The sequence below is a fragment of the Mustela putorius genome, unplaced genomic scaffold (assembly GCF_011764305.1).
Source record: "Mustela putorius furo isolate JIRA1106 unplaced genomic scaffold, ASM1176430v1.1 tig00003834_pilon_pilon_pilon, whole genome shotgun sequence".
In the NCBI taxonomy this organism is placed as follows: domain Eukaryota; kingdom Metazoa; phylum Chordata; class Mammalia; order Carnivora; family Mustelidae; genus Mustela; species Mustela putorius.
This window is the reverse complement of record NW_025421987.1, coordinates 101377664-101393091: the sequence shown is the minus strand read 5'-3', so window position 1 is coordinate 101393091 and position 15428 is coordinate 101377664. Positions and strand designations below refer to the sequence as shown.

The window sequence follows — 15428 nt, the reverse complement described above, 5'->3', positions numbered from 1 at the left end:
ACGTGCACACACCATATTGCAATCTCTCACCCTTACTTCACTTCCAGTCTTGCCATTTGTATCACTGTCTGGTGCGTCTGTCCCTGTGAAATTCCACAGTGCTTGGCTCTCGGTGGAAGCCCCCCACCCCCACACCAGAATCTGAGGGGAAAGCAAAAGACAGAAGACAATGTACATCAAATACTTGATTTATTCCTCACAAGTACCCATGGGTAAGAATTATTAAATTCATTATAGAGATGAAGAAAGTGAAACCCCAGCAGGGTGAGGTGCTGGCCCAGAGTTCTATCTACAGCTGAGAAGTGGTAGGGCAGATTTTAACCTACACATGCGTGTTTCCTTCATATTCCATCCCAAGACTGAGCTAGTCTTTCCATTTACCATGTCATGTGGATTCCTTCCTTGTTCCAGTGGTCCCAAGCATCGCCACAGTGGTCATCATCATTTCTGTGTGCATGCTGGTGTTTGTCGTGGCCATGGGCATGTACCGGGTCCGGATTGCCCACCAGCACTTCACCCAGGAGACGGAGGCTGCCAAGGAAGCGGAGATGGACTGGGACGACTCTGCGCTCACGATCACAGTCAACCCCATGGAGGTGATCCTAATGCAGGGGCTGGAATCTTGAGGCAGGATGCTTCCCCTCCCCCAGCTCCATATTCCCTGTGCTGGAAGTCCTGCCCCAACTAGCCCAGCCCCACCGACCCTTGCCTTCTCTGAGCACCTTCAGCCCACTCCACCTGCATGGACCATATTTTCCCATCAGCTGCATTCACTGATTAAAAATACATGAATTGCTCTCACCCTACCAGCAGAACCAGACATTTCTTAAGGCAAGCAGCCATGTGGTGTCTCTCCCTTGCCTCCCCCATAGTATTTAACTCAAAGCTGACTAACACTTAAAGACTCAGTATTGAATTCCTGATTAACAGTGTAAATTAGATGGCTTTGCTCCATGCTGCCTGCAGAGCTCACTTAAAGGCTCAGATAGGCTAAAACAAAAACACAACAGTAATACCTGCCATTCACTGAGCCCCCATCAAGTCAGACAGTGCACAGGGGGCTCTGTATATACCAGTCCCCGTGAAACAGAGGTTCTCATCCTCACTTCTTGAGTGGGAACCAAGTTCAAGAGGAAAGATAGCTGGTAGTAGCAGTGCCAATATTTAACTAAAGGTTGCTGGATCCTAACGTCCTATCATTTCAGTTAGCCAGCAACCTCCAGCATCCACCCACAAGTGTCTAAGGCCCCAGCTCTGGACATACGAATACCACAGTGCCCTTTGGGCTGCCCATGGGTCCTCGGTGGTGGCAGAGGCAGGAATAGAAAAGCAGAGGAAGATCAAAGGAGTCACTGAGGCATGAAGATTCTCCCAATGTGGTCCCCAAGGTCCCCGAGTTGGCCTCATGCTCTGGTATCCTAGCCAGCATTGCTGCTGTAGCTCAGCTTGTAGCATAAGGTGTAGGTATAGTGCTGAGCATGCCCTAGGGCACACCAGCATTTCCACCCTCGGAGAGCAGAACCTTGGCTGTGGGAAACAAGCCCCGAGGCCTGGAGTAGTGTGAGCCCGGGGCCTGAGTGTTCTTACTGAGGGCTAACCTGCTGCTGCCAAAGGTCAGTGAAGCATGATCAGGGAAAGCCATCAAGGTTGCAGTGTTCAGAAAAGATTTCCTGGAGGAGGTTAGCCTAAGGGAGGCCTTGAGGAATGTGTTAGAAAAGAAGCCACTCCAGGGAGGGGAGGCAACCATGCAAGGGCATACATCTCTTATGGCTCTTTCATCAACTCAAAATAGAAATCCAGAACTAAAATTTTGCTAGAATCACCAAAAATCGGGCAGGACTGGAACTGGAAAAGAGTGAGGTTGAGTTTGAGGACATAAGTCTCAGATAGTGAAGGGGGCATGGATAATGAAGATCATGAACTTTCCTTTCCGAAGGAGTATTTCTGAGGAGCAGCACAACTGCGCCTTGGCTTAGAAGGCCATCTGCTCCCAGAGCATATGATCTCACCCGGAAATGGGCTGAATGCTCCTCCATGAGAAAAGAGCATTTAAGCTACATTTAAGACTTGGAAAGCTCCATACAGAGAGGCTCCAGAAATGCTGGAAAGCAAACCCTGGCCTGAAAGGGATGGGCTTCGATGTCTTGTATTTAAAACCCACCATTTACCTTGAGTCCAGATCTTGGAATTTGCTCTTTCTTCTTGGTCCTTAGCCCTCTGATTTGCCTTTCACCAGAGGACTTCCCCATTCAGGAGGCCTGTCCCCAGTGCCATGGGTTTAGTGGGAAGGCAGAGTTGTTCCAGGGGTCCAAAATGTTGCCTTAGTGGAGGGAGAAACATCTTAAGTTCCAAAGTGGCTTTTGCTCAGCCCCTAATGAGCATGTCCCTTCTCTCCCCAACATCCAGAAACATGAAGAACGAGGGCGTGGAGAAGAGACGGAGGAGGAGGAGGAGGAGGAAGTAGAGGATGACGTGAGCTCCAGCAGCAGTGAGTCAGAGGACAGCGAAGACGAAGAGGAGGAGGAAGGGATAGGCAGGGGCAGACACGGGCCGAGCGGAGCCAGGCACACCCAGCTGGAGTGGGACGACTCGGCCCTGCCCTACTAGCATCCTGCTGCCTATGCCCACCCACACGTCTCTTTTGTAAGCCCCACCCGATGTACGCCCAAGTCTATCACATGTCGCCTCTGATTCCTATGACAGGTCTGGGCAGGCCTCCCCCAGCGTCCTGGAAGCCACCCATTAGGCCTTGGATACTCCCTGGGTCCCAGCCTTGCAAAGGGTCCAAGACTCCCAGGGTTGTCATTAGTGGGGACTTCTAGGGGGACTTTGTCCTGTAGCCCCCCACATCTGCCCTGGGCTCCGCCAGCATCCTGTCAGCCAGTCTGCAGAGTTCTGCCTGTGCTCTTCTCTGCAGGGGAGAAAGTCAGCCTTTATGTCGCTCACCTCCCCCCGACTCCCTGTGCCCAGGGCCCTTGGGTTCCAGCTCGCTGTGTGTGCACCTGCCCCTGTCTCCTCTTCCACATAGACCAGCAGTTTCTCCTTACCTGACTCTTCAAGATGGCTTCACACAGGCAAGATGGTCAGATAACACACACAAGAGGTCTCCATTCTTACAGGAAAGTCCTTGTTGAGGCAGAATTAATGTACAGGGAAAGGGTCATGCACATGCATGCACCCATTCACTCTCCCTTTCCTTTTGTCCTTTCTGAGGTCATGTGAGCTTAGATGAAAAGTCCAAAACCAAGAAGAGGTCCTTGGCCACAGCAGGGACTGGTCCCCAGCCAGAGCGCTCTGGCAGCCTGCCTTGGCTGCCCTGCTGGGGGCTGCCCCCACACGGTATCACAGGAACCAGGAAGCACTCCACAGAGGCACTGCCCCAGGTGACAGCATGACAAGCATGCACCCAGGGACTAGAAGGAAGGGCTGATATGAGGAGCAGCTGAGCATCATGGTGGGCACAGAACTGGGGGACGGGGTGGTGGGGTCACCCCACCCAGAAGGCAGCCGGTGGTTGACAAGGCTCTCAGCATCTAGCCTTAGGGTCCCTCGTCACCTGTTTTCATGCTGTTTTGCCTCCTGAGAAAATGCATCCCTCTCAGATGTATCTGGACTGTCATCAACTGCGCCGAAATCTAAAATGAAAGTTTGGAGATTTGAATGCTAGGAATTAGGAGCATATTTGTGATAGTAACAGCTGCTTCTTTATCCTTCTCATAAAAGGAGCAACACTTTGGGTGAAGGGCAAATATATCCGAAAACCTAATTTCTTTCTTTCTTGTTTTAATAAGAAAATCTCTTCCACCTCCATCCTAACATGGACACATCAAGAGGAGAACTGTTGCTATAGTAACTCGTCTGTGCTCTTTTGTGACCAGGAGAATAGCAGGCAAAAACAGGGCCATTCTAAGACTTCCACAAGGCTCTGAGACTGTTTTGAATGTCTCTGGCTTTGTCCTCAGCCTGTACAATCTGCCCCTGTCCTCTCACCCTCCCCCAGCCCAGCCCCTATTGGCAGAGGCACAGAGCCTGGCCCTTAGGCACAGTGGCATTCAGGTTCAAAAGAAAGTTGAGAATTCAACTATTCCCCCATGTCACTGAAACAGAGCTTAAGGGGGTCCATCATCAGTGTCCTCTAGTTTGACCTCCACCCATGACCGGCCCCTGCAACCTTCTGATTCAAGCAAACTAACCTGATGCAGTTTTTTTCCACCACTGAAAGTGGTTTTTGCATATCTGTTCCCTCCTTTCAGCCTCACCACAATTCCACTGGGGAGTTGAGACAACTACTGTCAGGCACATTTTGGGGTTCAGAGCTTCAGCACCTTGCTCAGAGCCATTCAGAGTTAAAGACAAGACCAGACTCCCCACCTTCCACTCTTGGTCCAGTGTCCACCACCCCGCTTCTACATATACTCCTATTTATATGGCTCACAGGCATTGCTGAGGACCTACTATGTGCTAAGCACTCAACCAGCAGCCCTATGAAATGCTAAAGCTGAGTAAGATGAGCACCTCCCCTCCAAGGAGATAATCATTGCAGAGGGGGAACCAACAGGCATAGAAATTAAATGAAACAGACACAGAGCAGGGAGAGAAGTCATAGGAGGAAGAGGCACACAATCACAAAATCAGTGCTCTTATTTTTCCCTTCTCAGGGAAAAATGCAGGCAGAAGTTTGGGATTTTATATTCATTGACTGGAAATAGACACTTCATGAGTTTTCCCAACCAAAACACCCTTTTTGTATCAGGCTGTGTCTGCACATATACAATGAGAAAATCTCTAACACTGCTTAGTCCCCGTCATTCCTGTCATTAAATTAAAAAAAAAGATTCTCCAGTGGGCACTTAGGAGCTAACAAAATTCTCCCAAAATTATGGCAGTAAAAGCAAATTTATGGTTTAAAACCAATTTTTTGTTGTTATTCATCAGATTATTTTTAATGTTTCGAGTTTTTAAATTCTCTAAACATAGAGTATAATATTAGTTTCAAGGGTAGAATTCAGTGATTCATCGCTTACATACGATATCCACTGCTCATCACAACCAATTCTTTTTCAACTGAACTTCTATTTAAAATATTCAAAGTCTGATTTTCATGAGAGCACCTTGCAGAGTCCTTTTGGTTTGGTTGTGGGTGGGAAGGGTTTCTTCATGCCCTCTGGCTATCTCCAATGTTTGCATCACTTACACATGGTTGAGCGGGTTATTTGGAGCATAATTTGGGAGATCAGATGAAAGTGGCACTTGGCTAAGGACACAGAGTTGAATCGTTTATGACTAGATTGATGTAGAGAAACAACAGGAACAAGAAGTGTGGACCCTCTCCATCAACTCCTGTTGTGCAAAGTCAGACTGCACGTCAGCTCCAAAGATGAAGCATAATAATACTGCTGGGTCAGTGGGCATTTATCATGTCCCCAGTGCCCTACTCAACCAGAAGGAGTGATTATATAAAAGTAGCAGAAGCTTCAGGGACTATTCAGGTGAGTGGTGAGTAAAGTAACTTGCCCTCCACCAGTTATTTTAATAACTAGCGAAAAATGTCATTTATCAGCCAAGCATTTTCCAGGCTCCATATGCTGGTGTCCAGGAACCAGAACTCCCAGATGGCCCAGACACCATGCAGCCTCTCATCCAGACATCAGAAGCAGCAGATGCATGCTTCTACCCTAGAGGAACAGCTGACCAGGTTGGCCACAGGCCAGACCATTTCTTATCTTGCCAAGAGGATGACCAGAACCTGCTCTCTGGAGCTGGAAAATAGGCTGAAACCTCTTAAGCAATTCAGGTGACAGGGAGGAAGAGGAGGTTGAAATGGAGAAGGCCAGTACAGAATGAGCTGCTCAATGGAATAAACCAGTTGGTCACCTGTCTTAACACCAAAAGCATATTCTAGTAGGTTAATCAAATGCTTTAACTCTGATCAAGGTCCAAATCTCTGTAGATAACAAAAATGTGATTTGAGTGGAATCTTATTTCATCACCACTTTCTTGAATGTTCTCAATCATCCTATCAAGCAGGGTTTAGACCACGCATCTCTGCAGGTAGCAAGAGCTGTACCTTGTGGACACAGACCCTCCAGGGAGAGGTCTCCTGGCAGGAAGCAATATCCTCCATGCCTATACATACAGCAGATGTCAGCAAACTTTATCTATAAAGAGCCAAACAGTAAATATTTTGGGTTTTGCAGGCCATATGGTCTCCATTGCAAGTATTCAACTCTGCCACTGTAGCATGAAACAAGCCACAGATAATACATAAATGAATGGATATGGCTATGTTCCAAAAAAAATTATTTATGAATACTGAAAAAGCAGAAAATCTGAATCCATATTACTTTCACACATCATGAAATTTTCTTTTGATTTTTACTTTTGACCATTTAAAAACTTGAAAAACTCTTCTGAGCCCATGGGTCATACAAAACCCTGCAGCCTGCCAGATTTGACCTGTGGGTCACGTCTACCATACGTTCAAGGAAAGCAGTCTTCCCATTCACCAAAGGGAAGTAGATTGCTTACACCCTTCCTTCAACTACCCAGGGGTTCTTGGCCTCCAAAATGAACAACAAACAACTCCATAGCCCTTAATTAAGCTCTTTTAAATGTCCATGTTCCAGTGAGAAAATGACAACAAAAAACACCTGTTAACTGGTCAAATTGACTTGAACACAGGCAAGCATTTATCGAGAACACCAAGCCCTGGGTACAGGAGCTGACTGACCACTCAGCGCTAACCCCCTTGAGCTCAGGGCCAACTCCCAGGCACAGTGCCTTCCCAGCATGACTCAGCCCATAATGATTTCTAAGCAGGGGTGTTCATTATCTTGGACTGATTTCCATTTCAGTCCTGCTCATGCCATTGCTCTAAAAATGATCCTAAAGACTTTTGACTGTTTGAATCAATAGCAACGTAATCAGTAGAAAGCCCTACCCAGCACATTTCAAAATTAGCAGTCTTTGTGGCTCTATGATTCAATATTAGCACGAGGAAGAAAAGAGGACTTTTTCTTAACCATCCTTTCAATGAAATTAACCAAATCAGTTTCAAGAAAAAAAAGTGAAGGAGTGGGTTTAATTCTTTGAAAGAATTTACCAGTGAAAAGTAGATGAGTTTCAAGTAAGCTCATTCTCAAGCCTTTGGGGGATCCCCAAAGGCCTTGCAAAATACTCTGGAGGGCTACGGATGGTACAGGATCCTCTATCTGCATCAGACTTTTATTGAGGCTGACAAGCCAAAGCCCTTGGCACAATTTAATTTTCATGTAATCATTTTCTGCTGCCCAGCTGTAGGCAAAGGAAATGAGCAGTGAAAGTTTTGAAGTCTACTCCAGCACCTTCATTGCCCTGCCTTTATTTTATTTTATACATTTATTCTGTACCTACTTTATAAATCTTGCTCTAGTTTTCTTTCTGGCACCAACTAAAAAGGAGAGCTGGCTTTACAAGGGCTATAGACTAGAAGTCATACTTGACTCTATCCCAAGACGACACAAAGAGGCACAAGAAGGTACCTCTCCCAGCACCCCAGAAAGCAATCAAACATTCCCTGGATGCCATCAGTGAACAGATGGGATTCTGTGTTTGCAGCAATGTTCAATGTAATTCAGCAAATCCTTGCTAAGTGCCCATGGTGTGCCAGGCCCTGTGCCAGAAACAGGGGGATGGTGGATGGATGAGGTGTGGCCCTGCCCAGACAGGTCTCCCAGTCTCATAAGCTATTGGCATGCTTCCTTTATGGTGTTGGAGGCGGTCTGACAGCAGTTGGGACTGGTGCGGACAGAAATTTGGACTTCAGGGAGGGAGGTAACTTGCTTTGGCAGTTCTCCTCCCTGAGTTAGAAGGCCAGTGTGATTCTAGGAGCCCTCACACACATTGCCAAGGCCAACAGAGGAGCTCTCTAGGCAAGCAGGCAATGCTTTCCCTACATGTTTCTAATTCTGCCCCAGCCTGACCCAGATCACTTATGGATGAAAGCCAGTCACCCTGCTTACAAGGTGGGTATCACATGGCTGATGGCTGAGATTCGGTGAAATTAGACAAAAGGAAGTTCTTCAATATGAATTCCAGGCAGTCAGACCTAGAAAGTAAGCCAGGTACAGGGGCTGGTATATGCCAAGTTCCAAAGACATGAAAAGCCTGATGTGAAGAACACCCCTGAGGCCTGAAGTCAGAGCGGAGGAGGGAAGAAGGGCCTGACTTTGGAGGACCTGCTAAGGGGTCACGGAACACTGTAGATCAGAGGCTCTCAAGATACATCCCTGGACCAGAGTAGCTCCTCGGGATGAGTAAGAAAGGCCAATTCTTGGGATCCACCCAAGAGCTACTACATCAGAAACCAGGGGTGGGCACAGCAGTGTACGTTTTAAGGCTCTCTGATCCTGATGCACTCTTACGTTTGAAAACCACTGGTGTACAGGGTGAGGATGACTTTCACTGGCTCGGGAAGGAGATGATTAATAGAATAAGAGTCAATTACTAATGTAGAAGAGAGGGGGGTGAAAGCAAAGCTCCCCACGAACATTCCAGGGCCCTCCAGACTCTAGTCCATATTCCCTGAAGTAGTGATTTCAAGAAACCTTGGGCCTAATACCAACTCCATTCCTCCCTGGGGGCAGGAGTTACCTCCTGCTCATTTGGCCTCTTTCAAGATTAAGAGAAGGCTGTGGTGAGGCTACCCATCCCTAGGGAGGCCGCCTTCCAGATTCTCATTGATAAGGAGACTTCTATAGGGTCATATTTCTGGGGAAATGATTAAACTGTAGCAGTGTCCCTACATCAGCAGGAAAACAGGTCTCCATACAGCATCTATGCTGTGGAGCTGCCAGGGCCCCCAGAAAGTGGAGTGGGGTCATCTAAGGACATTGCCAGCTTTACTGCAGGGCTGCTCCATCTGTAATACAACGGGGTCATGCAGCGTCACAATCCCCGCACAAAATTGGATACAGAATGAATGGTTTTTCTTGGAAGGGCAGGAGCTCATTCTGTATGTTACTGAAAGTAGAAAAACAAACAAACAAACAAACAAACCTGCAGCATTCTCCACAGGCAGAATCTATGTTGGCCTTCGAACCTCTAGGACCTGCACACGTACCAGTCCCACCAGCTCCCTTCTCCCCTACCTCCCAGAGGCCTGGGGTCTGCCAATTACTGACTTAGATTTTTGATTCATGGCTTAAGCTCTGCAAAAGTCTACAACCTTTTGGGAGAAACTCCCTGGCATTCTATCAGTCACTTACACCTACCTCTGGTATAGAATCTGTCCTCACATACAGGTTGCTGGGAGTCAGAGAACGGGGGCACTGGGCCTTGGGCTGGAAGGACGAGGTGGAGTGGGCTGGAAGGGAACCCAGACACATGGCCTTCGAGAGCTCGTGCCTGCTCTTCAGTTCCTAAGAACCCAGTTCCCTCTTGATTAGGGGCATATTCCTGGTCCTACGTCCCCTGTCCTTGCTGAGTTCTCCCCCAAATGCCCTAAAAGACACCGCCATGTCTCCAGCCCAGTTTATGGAAAGGTCTTCTGATTAAATGCCCAACCAATCCCCTGAGAGCACAGTAACCATATCAAGAACAATCATCTCTAACACATTAGATTATGCTAAAAAAGAATCAGAAGAGTTTGTCAGTTGTTTGTGAGATGTGTGGGAGAGAGCAGACCCCAGAGGGGAGAGGAAAGTTCCTTCCTGTTCATGTCCCTTAGGTGCAAAAGAACCTTCTTTACAGCCTGGCCTCTCTTTGCAAATTCTCTGATGCAACATCTCTCTCCCAAGACCTTCAGACAATTTTGTTTTGCTGAAGTTAAGTCACTTATTACAAAGCCCCTCATGGGACAAAAGGACAAGGAATGGGATGGCAGGACGTGAGTGGAGAGGCCTTGGGTAGTTCTGGGAGCAGGATGGGCTCTGTTCTCATTGGCAAGTTTAGATCTGTGTTCAGTGAGAGATTGGTCAGGAGCTCCAATCTAGCCAGGACACCAGGCCAAGAGAGAATGTATGAGGGGCATTTACTGGGAAGACTAGACAGAGGGGAGACACACAAGGTGTGTCACGGTGCAGGCCATACCAGCCACTTGCATTTGTCAGAAACAGGGGAGAACAGTGTCTCAACATCAGTTCGTCCCTCCCATTCTGAGCAGCAGAGCGGAACTGCTGCCTCTGGACTGTGGAGGTGTTACATCTCCAGAGTCTGAGACCCACTCCGTGAGAACTGTCTGTGGAATGAGCTAGAACCATGGTGCTCAGGCCCCCACTGGGGACCCTGACCAGGCCCCAGAAAACCTGGCTGTGTGAGGCTGCATGGCCCTCTGCTCCTGCCACATCTGCTCTCATAGGCTCCTTCGTCAAGGCAAGAAGAGTCACTTGCCTATCCCAGCACTGTGGGTGCTTAGCACAGCACCTAGCCCACAGCATGGGCTTGATGAATGGTCAATTAAACAGAATACCAGAGATCACCTGACCTCAGCAAATAGATAGGATGTGAAAAATTACGATGCTTCAATAGAAAAAGACTTCACCATCTTTTCTCTTAATATATAGGTTGTGATCCTTCATAAAATCAGAGAAAGGAGTGGAAGTACATAGACGGGGAGAAAAAGAACAGGAATGGGTTGATGGAGAACAGCCCCTTCCTATCTATAACCAATAAAAGGTGCCCCTAAGCACAGAGCAGTTGGAGGGGCCTTGAGAAGCCCACTTGCTCCATCCTCTAGGTCCTAGGCAGCATCCTGACTGAGAACAGGTCCTAATCTGTTAATGACCATACTCCTGTGCTGCTCTGCAGCCCCTTTTAACAGATTTTCTGTAGAGACCTGTCAAGGTGAAGCTCAACCCCCAACAGACAAAGGAAAAGAGGACAAGAGACGTGAGGAGAGCCAAAACACAGATGGCGTACATTAATCCCAGGCAACAGAAACGTGCCGGCTTTAGTTTGATCATGCTTATCCTGAAATGAAAATCATCTCTGCTACCCAAACCCTTTTCTGAGCATTTCAGAATAGAAACGGCTCACACACGCACACACACTCACACACTCACACACTATGGTAAGAGCTCTTTCCCCAGCAGAAAGAGTTAGCAGAGAAAGGAGCCCACAGGCTGTGTCTATGTGCAGGAGCAGAGAACCAACCACAGGGCTCAGCTAGAGTCCAGCCCCAGTGAAAAAGGGAGGGGAAGGGCCAGGAGTCAGCTGTCCTTAGGAAGGGCTCTTTAGGGCCTCTGTGACAAAGGGCTCCACTGGGGCTTGTGAGTTACAGATAGGAATAAAGCATGCACACCCCTGTAGACAAAAGTCTGTCCCTCCTGGGAAAGGATGGACAAAAATCCATCCCTCCAGGCAGCTCCTGTGTCAGCTGCAAAGGAGCGGCCAATGTATAGGATTCAGAAGAGACCACACACATCTTCTCTTGTAAACTTCAAATGGTGGAAATAAGGCAAATGCTTTTTGAAGATTAGAAAGTTAGACTTGATACCAGGGCTGAACACTCAAAAGGCAAAGAAAGAGAGATGGAGGGGAAAGCAGACGCAGAGTTAGACAGGGAGCAGATGAGGCTGGGGAAAAGTGACAGAACAGGAACACACTCATCCGGGATGCCAGAGCATTGCTCTGTACTCAAGAGTTGGATCCAAGTTTCGGCAAACTCTGGGGAAGCCCGGCCATGTGATCCACAGGCAGTCCTATCAATGCCTCCAAAGTCTGGCCTGTTCAAAGGTGATTTCCTTCTTAATTGAACTAGTCATGATGGATCAATCCACCTGATTGCTTCCATCCTGACCTTGGTGGCTTCCAAGAAAGTTGTTGGTGGCCTCAGCTGGACAATGTGGAAGGAAATTGAAGAAAACCAGCTGGTGATTTTAGAAAAGAAACTGCACATAGAAGTTGGTTGTTTTTAAGGAAATCTGTAGGTATTAGAGTTAGGTGTGTTGTGATATTGTCATGGGCATTATAAATGTCAGTAAGGTAAGATTTAGAATGACTTGGTGGGGCACTCGTTTGGAAAATTAGTTCATGCATTAAATATAAGTTATCAGGGACAGTAGGCTAAGGACAGAGATTGATGTGTCATATGCATATATATATATATATATATATATATATATATATTTCTGTGTGTATATAGAAATATATACATATTTATATATATACACACATAAAATACAGAAGTAAGTAAGATAGAAAGATGTCAATGATCCCAACACATTTTCAACTCCTTAGAAGGGCAGGTTTGGATGTTACACTTTTTCTTATTGTCCTCATTCACTTTTAGCTCTCAGAGCACTGGGAATGGTGCCTGGCACATAGTAGGAATTTAGTAAGCAGTGGGAAATGGAAGGTCCAGCTTGTCACTACATGGTAAAGATTCAGTACTCACTGATAAATCAAATTAAATGAGCCATAGGGAAGCAGGTCAGCCATATCTCCCTCCTAGATCATCACAACACAGATGAGGAGAGGACTTCCTGAACTGACTGATTCAGAGCAATGTCCAGCCGGCTGCAGGCTCTTGCCAGGATGCTACACATAGTGGGTCTGTCTGTATCACTTAAGACAGGAAGCAGCATAGAGTCTGTATCACTTAGACCTTATCTGCATAACACCTAACAAGCTATTTCTACAAGGGACAGGGCTGGGGGCTCCCCTCCTATTACATTTGCCATTTCCTAACCACTGTGGTATGTTGCTAACTTCAGGCACAATTAAGACACATTGAGAACTAAATGTAACAATTCTAGGCTCAGCCAGTCTAAGGCATCTAGTGATTTCTTCTCTCAGCCCTTCCCATCATCCGTATCTAGAGAGGCCACCTCAAGGGGTGAGCCAGTGTGTGCCTGATGCATATCAGACTTCTGAGTTCTCCCAGCTGCCTCCAACAGATGAATAATGTCCATCTAGATAATGTGTTGATTTGCTAAACGCACTATTGTGTATGATGTGAAACAATGCAAACTTTGGAGCATCTCATTAGAAGGGCTGTATGCATTTATATAATTTCATTTCAGGAGAGCACGGTGTCATCTTCCTCAATGAATGAGGTTGCCCAGTCAAAGATATCAGAGAAAATGCCCCCTCCCCTCCCTACAGCCCTCAGCCCCTCTCCTCATTGAACCCTTGTCCTGCCCTCTCCGGGCTGATGCAGAGTGAAGGATGCTGAGAATCTCCATGTATATAAAGATATAGGAAGAAAGTAAGAACCACCACAGGAATCTGTTGGGCTTCTTCCCACGACTGTGATTTTACCCATGTTTGAGTCACAAACCTTAAATTTCTAACAATTAAGATTCTTGCAGTTTCCAAGTAATTTGTTAAATGCCTATTCGACACAGACAGATATTTATTTTCAGCCTTGACTTGTAAATGTCTACAAACTGATTCATGCTGGTGGTCGTTACGACACTTTCTGTGAATTGGAGAATAAATATGATTTTAGAATTTCACAGTAAAGATGACCTCTGAGAGTTTTTATCCTTCAGACTGATGAGGCGAGGTGCCGAGAACTGCTTAGCTGGGTCAGCATTCTCTGGAGCTCCATCCTAAATCCTTGTGTGCAGCGGAGAGGGGTGTGCGACAGGACGGGTGGTGACATGGCAAGCTGGCCCCCATCAGGCCTCCACTGGGGCACGCCATTATATACCCAGAACACAACACAGCAGCCTTCTACTGGAGACCAGTACAAAGACAAGCCTCATGTACTTAGAGCCTACCAAGTGCTGGAGCCCTACGTGTCTGGTCTTAATTCTGGAAGCAGGCAGTTCTCACTAGTAACATAAGGGGGGAGATTCGGAGGCTCTATGGGCATTGCCAGGGGGCAGGTGGGACTGAGCCCAGCTTGGTCTCTCTCCTAGCCTGTTCTTTGCTCCTCCTCCATGCTGACCTTTCCTCACACCCAGGTTCCACCTTGCCCCTGCAGCCCCCCCGAGGATGGGTCCCCCTCCCCAACTAGATCTGGCTGAGACCCAGAGCAGTCCCTGGGCTCTGTGAGTTACAGTTACAGCTGTGTCTCCCTCCTGTTTCATACTGACCTGACCCAGGACTGAGGCCTACCCTTTGCTCAGAGAGCAGGAGGAAAAACTCCAAAACAGCTTTCTTAGCAGTGCTGGGGTGGTGAAGAGGAGCCACGCTGCATGTGACACAGAAACGAGCGCCTATCACAAAAGGCACCATCATTTGCTCAACCCCCTCTGGCTACCCTCCCCCAGCCAGCTGCCATCTGCCTGCCTGCCCCCTCGTCATGGTCCTCTCCCTGATCTCCTCCCTCCTTAGACGTAAGAGACGACTTCCTTTCTTTTTCTCTTTGAGGAGCAGCTTTGTCATCTTTTCCTCAGTCCCTGGTGTCCTGCCTGTCCTTCTGCCCCAAGCAGTTCACCAGGATCTTCTCCCAAATACAGATCATTCACATCCTAAGAGGAGTTCTGCCTGATGTTAAGACAGCCTGTTTATCGCACCAAACTGTACTGTTGCATTACATCTCAGAGAGCCAGCAAGGAGCCTAGAGAGCTTTGTCTGTTTGTCCTTCCATCTTCACTTTGGTCACACACACCGTCAAACACACACCACCCCTCATGCCCCGTCCCTGGGCTTCCCTGGAGCCCAGTGTAGCAGCTCACTCCCAGAGCCCTGAGCTCCCTGCTCCCTTTTTCACAAAGCAACCTGGCCCGTGTTCTGGTGTCTAATAGATTCCTCATCTTCTTTCTGTGCCTACTGCCACTCATCTATTTCAAATGTGTCTCCTCCTCCCCCAGCACTGCTGCCCTGTGCTGCCAGCTTCCTTCCTCAGCTGCTCTGCCTGCCCGGAGATCACACTGCTGCAGCTCCCTGGAGGTGCCTCCTAGGCTGACAGGCTACAGAGACTTCTGGGAACCTACCCTTTCCTCACAAGCCCCTGGAGTTCTAGGAGCCCCTCATCTCCGGGGATAAATGAGCTCCATTCTTTAAACTGAAAGAGTCCTAGTTTATCAGGCCCGAGTACAGGGCTTCAAGTTAAATTAACCTGACAGAGGGTCCAATGCAAAAACTCATACACACCAACAAAAACCAGCTTCTAAACTACCAAACTATGGATATAAGTCTCAGGCGAGGTTTCATCTCAATCATACCCATGTTCATATTCTAGTGCAGAGCCCAGGAGAGAAAGGGCTCAGAGAGAATTAATTAAGCTGAACTAAATTAAGCCTCAAGTCCAAGTCCTCAATGTCCTGGCTCCCCCTATGCTCTCATCTTCCTATCTCCCAGTCCCCCAGCATGAGTTCCATGTCTTAGTGTTCCCAAACACAAGGCGAGCGTTCCCACTTCCATGCTGTTGCTCCTGTGGCTTCTGCTACCTGGAATGCCATCCCTCCTCCCATATCTCAGACCACGGAAACCTTATCCCTAACAGGTACTCCCACTCCCAAGCCTCTAAGTTATTTGTCAGGGCTGCCATCCTTTAA

At 47.7% G+C, this 15428-nt stretch overlaps 1 protein-coding gene and 1 long non-coding RNA gene across 2 annotated transcripts in view; one reads left to right on the top strand and one right to left on the bottom strand.

The window, feature by feature from the left end:
• The window catches only part of CLSTN2 (calsyntenin 2), a 630232-nt gene extending 616789 nt beyond the window's left edge, over positions 1-13443 (top strand). Inside the window, exons 16-17 of the mRNA XM_045088847.1 lie at positions 412-596; positions 2407-13443. Coding sequence (XP_044944782.1) covers positions 412-596; positions 2407-2607 — 386 coding nt within the window. The 3' untranslated portion in view covers positions 2608-13443. The remainder of the gene's footprint in view (positions 1-411; positions 597-2406) is intronic.
• On the bottom strand, positions 398-3136 carry LOC123394447. The gene is made up of 3 exons (XR_006609221.1): positions 3048-3136; positions 2169-2320; positions 398-531 (listed from the first exon to the last, which is right to left on the bottom strand). It is a non-coding gene; the product is annotated as an uncharacterized LOC123394447 (long non-coding RNA).
• Positions 13444-15428: the final 1985 nt, after the last annotated feature.